The sequence below is a fragment of the Phodopus roborovskii genome, unplaced genomic scaffold (genome assembly GCF_943737965.1).
Source record: "Phodopus roborovskii unplaced genomic scaffold, PHOROB, whole genome shotgun sequence".
Classification (NCBI taxonomy): Eukaryota; Metazoa; Chordata; class Mammalia; order Rodentia; family Cricetidae; genus Phodopus; species Phodopus roborovskii.
Genome location: NW_026126433.1, coordinates 22,891,588 through 22,904,912, shown reverse-complemented (window position 1 = coordinate 22,904,912; position 13,325 = coordinate 22,891,588). Strand labels below are relative to the sequence as shown.

The 13,325-nt window shown below is 36.4% G+C and overlaps 1 protein-coding gene across 1 annotated transcript in view; it reads left to right on the top strand.

The window, feature by feature from the left end:
* Positions 1–13,325, top strand: part of Hmcn1 (hemicentin 1) — a 429,789-nt gene that overhangs the window by 258,264 nt on the left and 158,200 nt on the right. Inside the window, exons 30-34 of the mRNA XM_051185954.1 lie at positions 1,654–1,808; positions 9,090–9,368; positions 9,872–10,153; positions 11,034–11,142; positions 12,091–12,260. Of these exons, the coding sequence (XP_051041911.1) occupies positions 1,654–1,808; positions 9,090–9,368; positions 9,872–10,153; positions 11,034–11,142; positions 12,091–12,260 (995 nt within the window). The remainder of the gene's footprint in view (positions 1–1,653; positions 1,809–9,089; positions 9,369–9,871; positions 10,154–11,033; positions 11,143–12,090; positions 12,261–13,325) is intronic.

The window sequence follows — 13,325 nt, the reverse complement described above, 5'->3', positions numbered from 1 at the left end:
CAGTACTGGAGAGAATATAAAGCGATAGTAGAGGCAATCTGATGCGCTATATTAAAATTGTAATTCTGAGATGCTCTCACAGGGGTCACATCTCCATTCTACAAGACGAGACAGAGACACGTACCTCCAGCTGGAAGTGCATTTGCTTATATTCTCTGCCACACTGCAGTGGCAAAAGAGTAAAAACTGGCTAATGCCAGATGTTAGGAGACAGATAACACATAAGACTGAGTTATTCATACCAAAGTAACTCCACAGCTGCCATAGCAGAGCACAGCGGAATGCAGGGATACATTTATGAGTGAAAACAGATGGATAAAAATCAAGTTCATAATAACTAGAGAGAATATTTGCATTTGTCACAATAGATCAAGAATGATTTTCCAATATGAACACTTGGGCTTATTTGTTTAAATTTTATGTTACCTTTATAATTAGTAATGAATAAAATGTCATCTCATAAATTTAAGTAACATATTATCTTGTTCACTCTTTTTTTTTTTAATCTGCTTACCCAAGTGTTCACTTTTTTAAAAAATTAAATAAAGCTCCATACATACTAAACCAGTGGTTCTTAAACTGGGGTTCATGACCCTTTGGGGACTTGACTGATCTTTTCACAGGTATCACCTAAGACCATCAGAAAACAGATATTTACATTATAATTCATAATAGTAGAAAATTATAGTTAGTAAGTAGCAGCAAAAGTAATTTTATGGTTGGGGTCACCACAACATGAGGAACTGTGTCAAAGGGTCACAACATTAGGACAGTTGAGAATCACTTAAACTATGGTATTTTTAACTTTTGAGAGCTTTATATACAATGTCATACCAATACGAAATTAAGGTCTTCTTCATTTACTGAGTAGACTGGCTGCTGGCTTGTTAATATAGCAACATATTCAATAATTCATTATGTGGCTCTCAATTTAAAAAAATAACTACAGGTTTTAAATCTTTTTTCCTGAAAAATGATGAAGGGACTTTAAAGTAATGATCCTTGGGAGATCATAAATCTTACTAAGTGATATTTTTCAAGTATTAAAACAACACTGTTGCCAGTGACATCAAGTGAGCATTTTACGGTAGCAGATGAGAATCATAGAAACAGACTACCATAGAAAGTGTATATGAGCTTCTTTGGGAATAAATACTTTAAATATTTATGATTATATAACATTCACATGTGTTATACGTTTTAGAATAGTTAGCATCAGTAGCAAGTAATAGCCACTCATTTTGTTATAAACCCTCACTCTGAGGTTCCTATGAGGCATTATCAAACTCTTAATTATTCTTTTCCACTTAATAGTATAGATTTTGCATTGACCCAAAAATTACAAAATGAAGAAGAATAGCAATGGATGAATGAATGAAACAAATGACAACTCCACTTAGTTCCTCATGATGTTATTAAATGATTAAAGAGTAAAGGGGGAAAGGTTTTCATCTCAAAGCTGTAGCTACCCAGTTCCTTCAGTAATGTGGCTTAACACTTTTAGTCTTTTGAAATGCAGCACTAGTCACAGTGTATTCTTATAACAAATTTTGCTCATTTTTTTTTTACCTCACAACAAGTAATTTTTTGTAATTAATAACATAGGAAACATGAGGAAATTAAAATGGACCTATGAAATAATTTTTTTTCTAGGCCTTTATTTTTGGGAGATCCCAACATTGAACTTTCAGACAGAGGACAGAATTTACATCTGAGGACTGCGCGGAGAAATGACAAGGGACGCTATCAATGTACCGTGTCCAATGCGGCAGGCAAGCAAGCCAAGGATATAAAACTGACTGTCTATGGTAGGTGCGACTTTTCTCATGATGTTATCATTATAACCTGAAAACTAAAGTTTATTCTAACATTTATTGTCCTTTCCTTCCATATCGAATACTTTGGAATGCTACTCAAATAAAGAGAAGGAATTTACCTTTAAGTTTTAATCTATAGCAATGCATTCAGTTTTTAAATGCAATTTATCCTTAATTGTGGATCTATTCAGATTATGTAGTAGTTTTGATATGCTAAGACATTCCCTAATTGATTATTATAAGCATAAATAAAATGCCTATGTCCTTGAAGAATTTTAAAAAAATTTTAAGAAGTGTATAAATGTATGAAACACACCAAAACAACTAGTATGCCAGCAATTCTATTGCTATATTTTTATTCCATCTTGATTTTTATCCTGACCATGCAGTAATACTTTTAATGGCATATGGTGTTCTATTTATTCCCATGGAGTCTCTACTGGAAATAATGTGTCTTAGTTTCTTCTCCAATGCTGTGACAAAACAGTGACCAAGGCATCTTATAAAAGAAAATATTTAATTTGGGCCTTATAGTTACAGAGGGTCAGAGTCCATAGCCATCACAGCAGGGAGCGCGACAGCAGGCAGGGGATAATGGCAGAGAGGGCAGAGATAATGGCAACTGAGTGACACTGATAACTACACCTTCCAGCATCATAAAAGATAGTAGGGATAAAACTTCCAGGTCAGCACCAGGTTGATCCATCCATGTTCTATGAATCAAGTATAAGGTGTCTTCAGCAATAAGTGCAGAGAGGGCAAACTGGGAATAACATGGGCTTTTGAACTTCAAAGTCCACTCTCCCTGACACAACTCCTCTAACAAGGCCACACCTCCCAATTCTTCCCAAACAACTCTCCAAAATGAGAAACAAGCAATCAGATATTGAGCCTATCAGGGCCATTCTCATTTAAAGTGCCAAAATATGTAAGCCTCATTTTCACTAAATATTTCAATCACCAATTAAGGTGACTGTCAGAGTCATTTTTTTTTTTTAAAGGAGGGAGCTGTTAACTGCACACATGAATGTTATGCCACAGACACAACAACTTACACAGTAGAAAAGAATCTAACTCTATATTAGTGGTTCTTAACAAGGCTCTACTCACTGCACTATCGTAATCCTTTTCACAGAGTGTATAGCACTCAAGGAGAGATTCATAAACTTCAGTAGCCTCTGATCAGGATCTTCCCAATCCAAAGCAGTCACTGAGGTTTTATTATTTTGAACTGATTCATTTTCTTTTTCCTTTTTTCTTTTTTTTTTTAGTTTTTTTTTTTTTATTTTACATACGATCCCAGTTCCCCTCCCTCCCGCCTCCCTCTTTCCCATCCTCCTAAACCCCCCACCCTCCCATCCCATTCCACCGTCCCCCCTCTCCACAGGTAGGGTGATGCCTTCCAGGAGGGGTCATCAAAATCTGTCAAGTCATTGGAGTAGGGACTAGGCCCTCCCTCCTGCCTCTAGGTTAAGGGAGTATCCCTCCATGGGGAATTAATATTACTTATCACAGTTTGGTATTTGCTTAATTATAAGGTTTTACTTGTTAGAAATGTATTGTTAAGGATTCTAAATTTTATAACAACAGACTTCTTCTTTGCACACCTCCACTTAGATGTCTAATACAGACAGCTCTAAAGACATAATGTCCAAATGATTTAAGGGTCTGATAGTAAACTATAGTAGCCCGTAGTCATGTGTGGTTAGTGAGCCTGAGAGATACTCTAAAGATAAAATGTATCCCAGGCATCAATGGTGGTGTGAAAACTTTTTATGTGATAGCTAATTAATAACTTTATGATTTATTCTTAACTTACATTTTGGATATGTTGGACTAAGTAAAATGTATTCTTAATTTTTTTCTTTAATTTCTTTATATAATTTCAACGTGGCCTTTAGAAATTTAAAAATTACATATGTGGTTTAAGTTATGCTTTTATTGAATAGCAGTTTCAGTAATTAATTAGAATGTGGACTTTAGAAGCAGATGAACTTGTGTTTGAACACAAGCTCTGTCATTTACCAGCTTTGTGAAATCATATGGATTTCCTTGCCTCTCAGAATTTCTGCTTTCTTAAATTAATAATAGTGTCCATATAACAGTGTTACTATGAGGATAAAATGTGAGGGAAGTTTTATCTGGCTGTTAGTGAGGGTTCAATACATGTCTTTCATCATTGACTATTTAGCAATACCATTGCAATATCACATATATAGCTCACTTCCTTCCTTCTTTCTTTGTTTCTTACAGGGTTTCACTCTTAGGCCAAGTTTGCCTGAAATTCATGGTGATCCTCCTGCCTCTCATTACTAAGTGTTGAGATTGCAGGCATATGCCACCACACCTAGCTCAAGTTTAGCTTGATTTATATTTAATAACTGCATTTAACAACAGACTTTTAAAACAAGGTGTCTATTTCAAATTTTAATATCTTTTTGGAATCAAAGAAATAGTATTTAAAGCAGATTTTTAGATCATTTATGTGTAAAAACAGAAGCTTACTGGGGAAATCAGTCATGACAAGACATGTCCTTTATATAAGTACCATCACTGAAATATTAGCTATATAGATGCCAAGTTAAACAAAAGCATTATTACCACCATTGCTGTCCTACCAGAGCCAGACTTTGAAACAGCAAGCACCATGCCTTCCCAGGCTGTTGTATTGTTGCCAGGATCTGTTATGAATACAGTTTGGAACTTCAATAATACTTCTATTTTTGTGGGACTTGGATTTATTCACTTCAAATCCTCATGTTCACTCTGTGTAATGCCCTTGGGCATCCAGAAGAGAGGGTTTCTGGGATAGTCTGATTGAAAGGCATTGTGGTATTGAGAAGCTCTTAGTATTCTAATTTGGGAAGCCATACACTTTCTTTCTAGCAAGATCCCTTATGCCTTCAAGTGGGTAGCCTTAGGATAACTTTATTTAATTTGTGAAAATGTGACTGTCACAAAATGGAAAAATTACAAATGCTATACTCTAAGTACCTGTGATTAATGTGTATGCAGATTTTAAATTGGGAGTATAATTCATCCTAAAATTGACTGTTCCCATTCCTTACATGCTCATATCATCACACGAGGATGAAAAACAATAGAAAAGAACATGAACATTGCATTTGAATAAGCAAAAGAATGGGGAAAATCCATATAGAAACACACTAATGTAGTAGCTTTCTAAATTTGATTATGCATACATAAAAGAGTTTAAATGGAGTTATCCTACAATAAGAAGACAATACCTAGCTAAGCACCACATGCTAGCAAATAAAAATCCTACTTCTAAAAATGGGTTATTTCTTTTTGAATTGTTGGTCAATGGGTTACCACCCTAAACTTTATAGGCTCTTGGTTACGCTCCAAAATTTCATGGTAAGCCTATATTGCTGAAGACACCTTATACTTGATTCATAGAACATGGATGGATCAACCTGGTACTGTCCTGGAAGTTTTATCCCTACTAGCTATCTTTTATGATGCTGGAAGGTGTAGTTATCATTGTCACTCAGTTGTGAACCTGGCCAGTTACATTAACTGACAAGATATACCCATTGTGCAACAGTGGCACAACCATCATGGGAGTAACCAACCACTTTCTGTTTGGATATATGGCCTACTCTAATCAATGGAATCCAACCCCATGCCCATGCTAAGTAGACATAGTATTAAAACATGCTGTACCCATAGATCAACACATCTCTCAACCCTTTTCATAGAAGCTGTATACAACCGATGACAACCGGTAGAGTGAGCTTCAGTAGGACAGCATACAGAAAATACAAACTGTGGAGTGATCTTCACTAAGTGAGATGTATATGTCACACTCCTCCCCATTAGACTCAGAGATCTTCCCCAAAGAGAGGGTGGGAAGATAGTAAAAGCCACAGGTGGTAGATAACTTCCAGAAATAGTGTTTTCTGGACAGAATAGAGCAGTTGCACTTGTGACTCTAGAGCAATTGTGACAGCATACACAGGGTCTGCACAAGTTCAAGCAATACAAAAATCTCTTGTGGGGGGCAGTTGGGAAGATAAGCCCAAAATTATTAAATAGGCCTATTTTTTCCCTGTCATCCAGTTGATGACAGACATTCATATGTTACTATTGGTTATTGGTAATGAGTTTTTTCTGTTGTCCTTTTGAAAATGTGTTCCAATAGATAGGTTCTGCTCAATACAGCTCTTAATTTTTAACATGATTTTTACAGAGTATATTCTTTTATTATTTGCTTTCAACATGCCATTACAAATAGGCAATTAATCAATTCTACTTGAAAGCTATATGGAAGGTTCTGTTGCAAGGATAAATGGAACATCCTGAATATAGAAACTTACACATTTATATCAAACATTGATAGAATGGTTGTTTAGGCTCAGAAGATAAAAATTTGTGGGTGAATAAAGGTTTGACTTCTGGTTTGAACTTTTCACAGCCCGAGAAATGTGTTAAGTAGCCTTTCACTACTTGAAAGAACCAAATACAACTACAATATTAATTTGCATATTTAATGTCTTGTGTTGTAATTTTAAATTGAAAGCACCATTTGAAGTAAAACAAATTTCCCTAGCTCTTCAATATCTAATAACAGTTTCTGAGCATGACTCTTTTCATTCAGTAAAAACTTCAGGGTCAGCCCTGGACTCACTAAATGAACATAAAAATTTACACTGCTTCTAAGAAGTGGTCATGGGACTCATTATGTTCATATCAGTAACAACAAATGAAACACAGTATTGACACTAGGGGATCATTAACACACAGCCATTCTGCACAAAGAAGAAGTAATAGTCACAGAGCACAAATGTTTAAACATCACATCTTCAAGCTCTGAATACTTCATTAATTCTTTTCTTACTTCATATATTTTTTATCCTCATCAGTTGTGACAAATCTTAGCAAATTCAACTTGAGCTGGTGTTGCTCGCACTTCACTGAGAAAATTTTGTTGTTGTCGTCAACTTTGGTTCTGTACAGATTGTTCTTAGACAGCAATTCTTCACATTTGTGAAACTTTGCACTGATTTCACAGATAAGCCCAAACAGCTTAGCATTGGTAGCATCTGTCAAGAGTGTCAAAGGCAAGACTATTTAGAGAATATGTTGTCCTTTAAAACTGACTATTCATATTGCCCCAAGAGTCATCAGCTATTGGGTTATTTTCACTGAAGAGCTGGTAATCCTCAACAGACTGATTGTCTCTGGCTATATTTCTTCAGCGGTTACACTCATAGTTAATTTCATTTTATCACCATTAAAAATGACCTTGTTTGCTGGTGAATGTGCTACTTAGAAACTTCCTTTGTTTTAGTCTCCTTTTTATATTTTGATTTTTGTAAAGAAATTGTTAGGCTGAACCATTCCATTTTGCAGATTCTAATATTTCAAATTGTTGCCTTCCTTTGAAATAGGAATATTGGAATGTGTGCTTAGACTGTTAATGTCTATGCTTTAAGAGCTATGGTACTATCACAGTATATGTAATGCTCTGCCCTTTAATTTTATAGCAAAAGAAACGTTACACTGTGCTACTCCTCCCTTACTGTTTTGTAGTGAGGGACATGCACTGATGACAAAATTAAACATGTACTGTTACTAGCATGGCACTTGAAATTCTAGAAAGATACAAGTTTGTCACTAAATTTATGATATACTTTGCAGCAATCGAAGCAATTATCATACCACATGAGTAATTTTTGCAACTACTTCATTGCTATTCAATGAAAGTAGCCATGGCCAATACATAAATAAATGAATGAGTTTGACTATATTCCAACAAAACATTTAGCAGTCTTAACTCAACGTCCCCTGGCCTGTTTGAATGTTGGATAGTCCCTAACTTTAAAGTAAATGTACTTATAGGAAAATGATTCCACTATCAAATTCACTCCTAAATATTACTAGCCATGACATGGGTTGTGTCTGTTCCTCTGAAGCAATTCTCAGGAAGATTACCAGAAAATGTGAAGATTCTATTAGCACCAGCATTTTATTTTCTAATCAATCTCCTTTTCCACTAAAAGAACCCATGGCTCCTAGAGATGTTCAGGGTTACATAAGATGAATGTGGCATAGCAGGACACTCTATTAAGGAAGTACAAAGATAAAATAAGATGAAGTGGGTATATCAAAGGAACTAACTAAGAGAGCTCGGGTGGTCCAAACTGGCTAACTTAATGTAGTATTGGTTATATCCCTAAGTATAGTACAAATTTTTAAAACTTCATAATGATAGAAATAAATGAATTATATATACAAAGTGGGTAGGAATTCCATGTAGAATTCCAAATGCAGTATGAAGTTATTTCCTTGCCAGGAAAATAAAACATAGCTGCCTATGTCATTCACACGGGCTAGGAATTGTGGGGGGAGGGGCATCTTCCTAGCATGGAAACTTGGAAAACTACCCATAGCCAGGGTATTCATGATGATGTCATCAGCAAGTCGTGCTCACATCAGTTCCCTGTAGTAGCATGTGATGAGAGGAACAACACACCTCAATGCTTTCTCTCTCAACACCAGGAGCCCTAGGGTAATCAAAAGAAGAAAATTCTACAAAGTACCCTTTGCTAAACCATGAAAGCTTATTAAAATTGTGCTAAGACACTCAACTGCAGAGACATGCCATTTGACTTTCAAATTGCTTCAATTGTACTGTGACCTTGCAAGAATCATGTTGTAGCTGAGATTAAGCAACTTAAGTTTTTTTTTCCCCAAAAGTCCAGTCCTCAGTGGCCTGAGAAGCCAGGCACAAAGCTGTGGAGTAGTGGAGACTATCCATATAGCCAACTAGATATGTACAGCTGAAGGAATGGACTCCTGGCAGTTCAAACTAATACTAGCAAGAAAGAATGAACTCCACATTCAGATGTGTTTCTATATTTCAGGAGAGGAGAACATGAGATTTTGCCATGTCTGACATTTTTGCTCCTTTGACATAATTTATAAACTTAATGTGCCTACTTTAATTGAGAGTTTGGTTTGGATTGCTTTTTTTTTGTTGTTGTTGAAGCTGACTTGCTTAGTTACTCCAATGTGGTCTATCCTATGAGCTATTGAAACTGAAGCTGTGATGTGACTGTTTTACTGAAAGCTGGAACAGGAAGGGCATAGAGACTGTGTGGATCAGAGAGGGAAGTAAACATCTGTAGAGGATACAGACTTCCTGCCATCAATATGCATTTATGTTGAACTAAGAATTTTAGCTATCACAGCAATTACAGCACAATGCAGATGCTAAACTTGTGTTTGTTTTGAAATCTTTTGTAGTTCCACCTACTATTAAAGGAGGGAACGTTACCACAGAAATATCAGCATTACTCAACAGCATGGTTAAACTGGAATGTGAGACCCGGGGACTTCCAGTGCCAAGCATTACCTGGTATAAAGATGGCCAGGTAGTCATTTCCAGTACACAAGCACTTTATATTGATAAAGGACAATTTCTTCACATTCCAAGAGCACAGGTCTCTGATACAGCAACATATACATGCCATGTATCCAACATTGCTGGAACGGCTTCAAAATCATTCCATGTTGACATCTATGGTAAGGATATATAGATATCTTACCTGAGTGCCTTTTTAGTACATTGATATCTACCTTACATATGAAGTCTTGGTCGGAGGGTTTTTTTTTTTCATTGTATATAGGTAAGAATTGGAAGAGTTAGTTATAATCTGGAAAAAATATTTACAAAATCTAAGATTAGCAAAACTTAGTTTGTTCCTTAACCAACTCTCCCACCATGGGACTTAGAGTATTTCAACCATTTGGCTCTTAGCACTAAGATAAAGCAATGGTTAGTATTAAGATCTGTCTCTGATCTTTGTCTTGGCCTGAAAATCCATAGCACCTCAGAATAATTAATATAGTTATAGATCTATTGAACCAAGAAATTCTTTCCTCACTAGGTTGGAAGGAAACAGGCATGTAAGAAGTTTCTGTAGTCAAAGCATGTGAGAAAAACATTCCCCCTTTATTTACTTAAGATGTTCTTTTATGACTGGGAAAAGAATTACCTGACATATTACCATTGCTTTTCTTCCTAGTTCCTCCAATAATTGAAGGTGACTTGGTCACTCCTTCAAATAAGCAAGTTGTTATTGGTCAGTCATTGATCCTGGAGTGTAAAGCTGCTGGCAACCCTCCTCCAGTTCTTACTTGGTTAAAAGATGGTGTGCCTGTGAAAGCCAGTGACAACATCCGCATAGAAGCTGGAGGGAAGACACTCGAAATCTTGAGTGCCCTAGAAGTTGACCGGGGACAATACATATGTGTGGCTACCAGTGTGGCAGGAGAAAGGGAAATCAAATATGAAGTTGAAGTCTTAGGTAAGTAAGGATGGCTCTTCTGGATTGCCAGATTCGCAGCACTGGATTATTGAACACATCTTAGGTCATGTAGTAATAATGCAGTTTCAGTTCAGGTGCAGTGAGCTTTTCAAGTCTGTTCAAGTGGTGGGTTTCTCAATAGAGCCCTGTGATCTGAACCTCATGTAACTCTTCCACGGGTTTTGATAAATGTGCTTTGTTCTTTCAAGAGTATTTTCATAACTCTTTCAAATGCTGGCTGCAGCAAGTTACTAGGTATTCTTTTGTCATAAGCACTGTGTCAGACCACAGATCATACTCTCTGGACCTTGTCCAGAGACTCTGTAATCGCAACCAGAAGATTTTAAATTTTTTTTAGCATTCTTAATTTTAATATATATAGATACAAAGATTCCCATGTGTCCCCAAAGACCTATGAGGAAATTATATTGGAAACATACAAATTTTTTTCAAACGAATCTTCTAGAGAGTTATTAATATATTGCTATTTAAATGTATCTCTTTGTTTTCACTTTGAGGCAGGACCAAGCCCCTCCCCTTTCCCATATCTAGGCTGAGCAAAATATCCCTCCAAAGAGAGCAGGCAGAAGATTCCTAAATGGATGTTACTATGAAAAGAAACAATATAAAACATGAGTAAACTTTACACTAGCACAGAATCTATGGCAAGATATTGTGTAGCAGAGAAAATTTGTGGTGACAGAGTATATTTATCATGGCAAATACTTTTGGGAAATGCATTTACAATTTCAAATCCCTTTGAGTATTAAACTATGAAAAACATCAATATCCTAAGCTACTACTGAGATGTCAGGGTGGATTAATCTCTATAAACATTTCTTTGCCTGCTACCTCTTCCTTTTTGTTTCTTTCTTTCTAGTGCCACCAGCTGTGGAAGGAGGAGATGAAACATCTTACTTCATTGTAATAGCAAATAACTTACTGGAGCTAGATTGCCAGGTCACAGGCTCTCCCCCACCAACTATCATGTAAGCGTTTTGGTATGTCTTCTAAATACCTCTCTCACTTTTTAATACAAGTATTTTGGAGTTTTCCTGAAAGATTTTGACATTGAGGGGTGTCAATACAAAAATCATATTCCTCTTTGAAAAGATATAGTCTATATATAAGGCGACCGCTACTTGGTTCTCAAAAAAATACACATATTGGCACAATTGGAGAAAATCTTTTATTTTTGAGCCAAATTTGAAGCAAGTTTTATTAATACTGGTCAGGTCTATGGACACTGGCCAAGTTCATACCCGGGATTCCCAGCATATGGTCTGGAGAAAATCTTTTGTATTGTCTTAGAAATTATATTTTCAGCCAAAAGATATAGACTATTCAGCACTATTAATGTTAGACCTCCCTGAGGCACTGACATGTGTGACAAGACTGTCAAAATAAAAAGAATAACAGAAATATTGGAGGTTAGCATGCTTAAGTCTTGTCTGGTTTGTTTCCTTCCTACATTCTCAAAGCATTACGGAATATAAAATTCTCATTTCCAAAATGGTATGAGGCATGCGAAAGAATGGTTGGTTGACTACAGTTCACACATTATAAAGTGATAACCCACAGAACTATAAAACTCTGGTTTCAATATTTGATTTGCAAACATTGGAAGCTCATTTGCATTTTGTTGGTTAACATTATTTAAATATCACAGAGAATAATTTCATTTGTCCCTTTCTGTAACCTAAACGTATTAGAAAGATAATGAGCTCATTAGAGAGTCCTCGAGTTCCAGCTGTATTCCAACCTCTCTGAGAGACCATGCTTCCTCTTTACTTCTCTTCTACATCCTGTTTCACAGAGCGATTAATCAGGAGATTAGGTGAATGCATAGTAGAGAATAAGTATAACACAACAAATAACCTCTAGGAAATTTCTCATTTGCAATGTGTATCTAGATTTATTATTGCCTTTCTCTACAGATGGCTAAAAGGTGGTCAGCTAATTGATGAAAGAGATGGATTCAAGATCTTACTCAATGGACGCAAACTGGTTGTTGCTCAGGCTCAAGTGTCAGACACAGGCCTTTACCAGTGTGTGGCAATGAACATTGCAGGGGACCACAGGAAGGAGTTTGAAGTGACGGTTCATGGTATGCCAAGGAAGGGATGGGTGCACAGCATTTTAATCTATTCTGCCTTTATTCATTATCTAATTCAGATAGGAGCAGACAGAAATCTTGAGTTGTGTAATGAGGAAAGGGTGACCGTAGTTAAATAATAACAGATTTACATTATTTTCTGATGCAGAGATTCACCCAAAGTATCATGTGAATAAGATTAGACAATAGTCAAGTGTTAGCAAGTGTATTCTACATTGTGTCAGAGAGTGAAGAGAGAGCTAGACTGTGATAGAAGAGGAAGGCAAAGCATCCAAGTGAATGGGTTATGTCAACCTTTAAGGATTTGACCCAAATCACAGTGATTCTGGACAGTGTTTTCCAGGAGCAAGGCTTAGGGTATAACTGTGGGATCCAGGAACATAAGTGCATTCGCAGAACTGGCACAATAAGGTTATGACCATGAATCTAATGACAAGAGCAAATCTCTGCCAGGGCACTATGTGTCCTACTTGCCAGCAGGACTTGAGAAGGAAGGGACTGGAAGCAGAAACAGAAGAGGCATTTGGAGTGCACAGGAACAGAGTCTGCAGACATCTGCTCCATTCTTTCCTCTGACCCTGTGGAGTCTCTTAAATTGTTTTTTTTTTTTCCCATGCCCCATGATAGAATACAGACAAATCTACTCCACAGTTTGAATCCCAGATTCTTGAGAGAGAATCTGGCAAGCCCAGCTCCAATCACCTTATGACCCGAGGTTCAGTCAGCCTTACTAGGGACAAAGTCCTGTGCATAAATACTGCTTGAATTTGGCACTGGTTTATTGAGGTCATTCCAGAGAAATGGATGGTAATTATCAACTGGGAGAATAAGCCAATGGGTTTGAGCCAAACATACATGTTACGTTGCAGGAACCATATGGTCATTTTGGCTGTTCAAATAATTAAAGACTCAAAACTAAGAATGAGTGGTATCCAAAATGACTAAAAATTATAAATTAAACACAAGATGAAGTTGTTTCATTGTTTGTGAAATACATTCTTTTTTTTAACTTTAAAGTTTTGGATTCTTTAAATATATTTTTCTTTACTTTTTGGG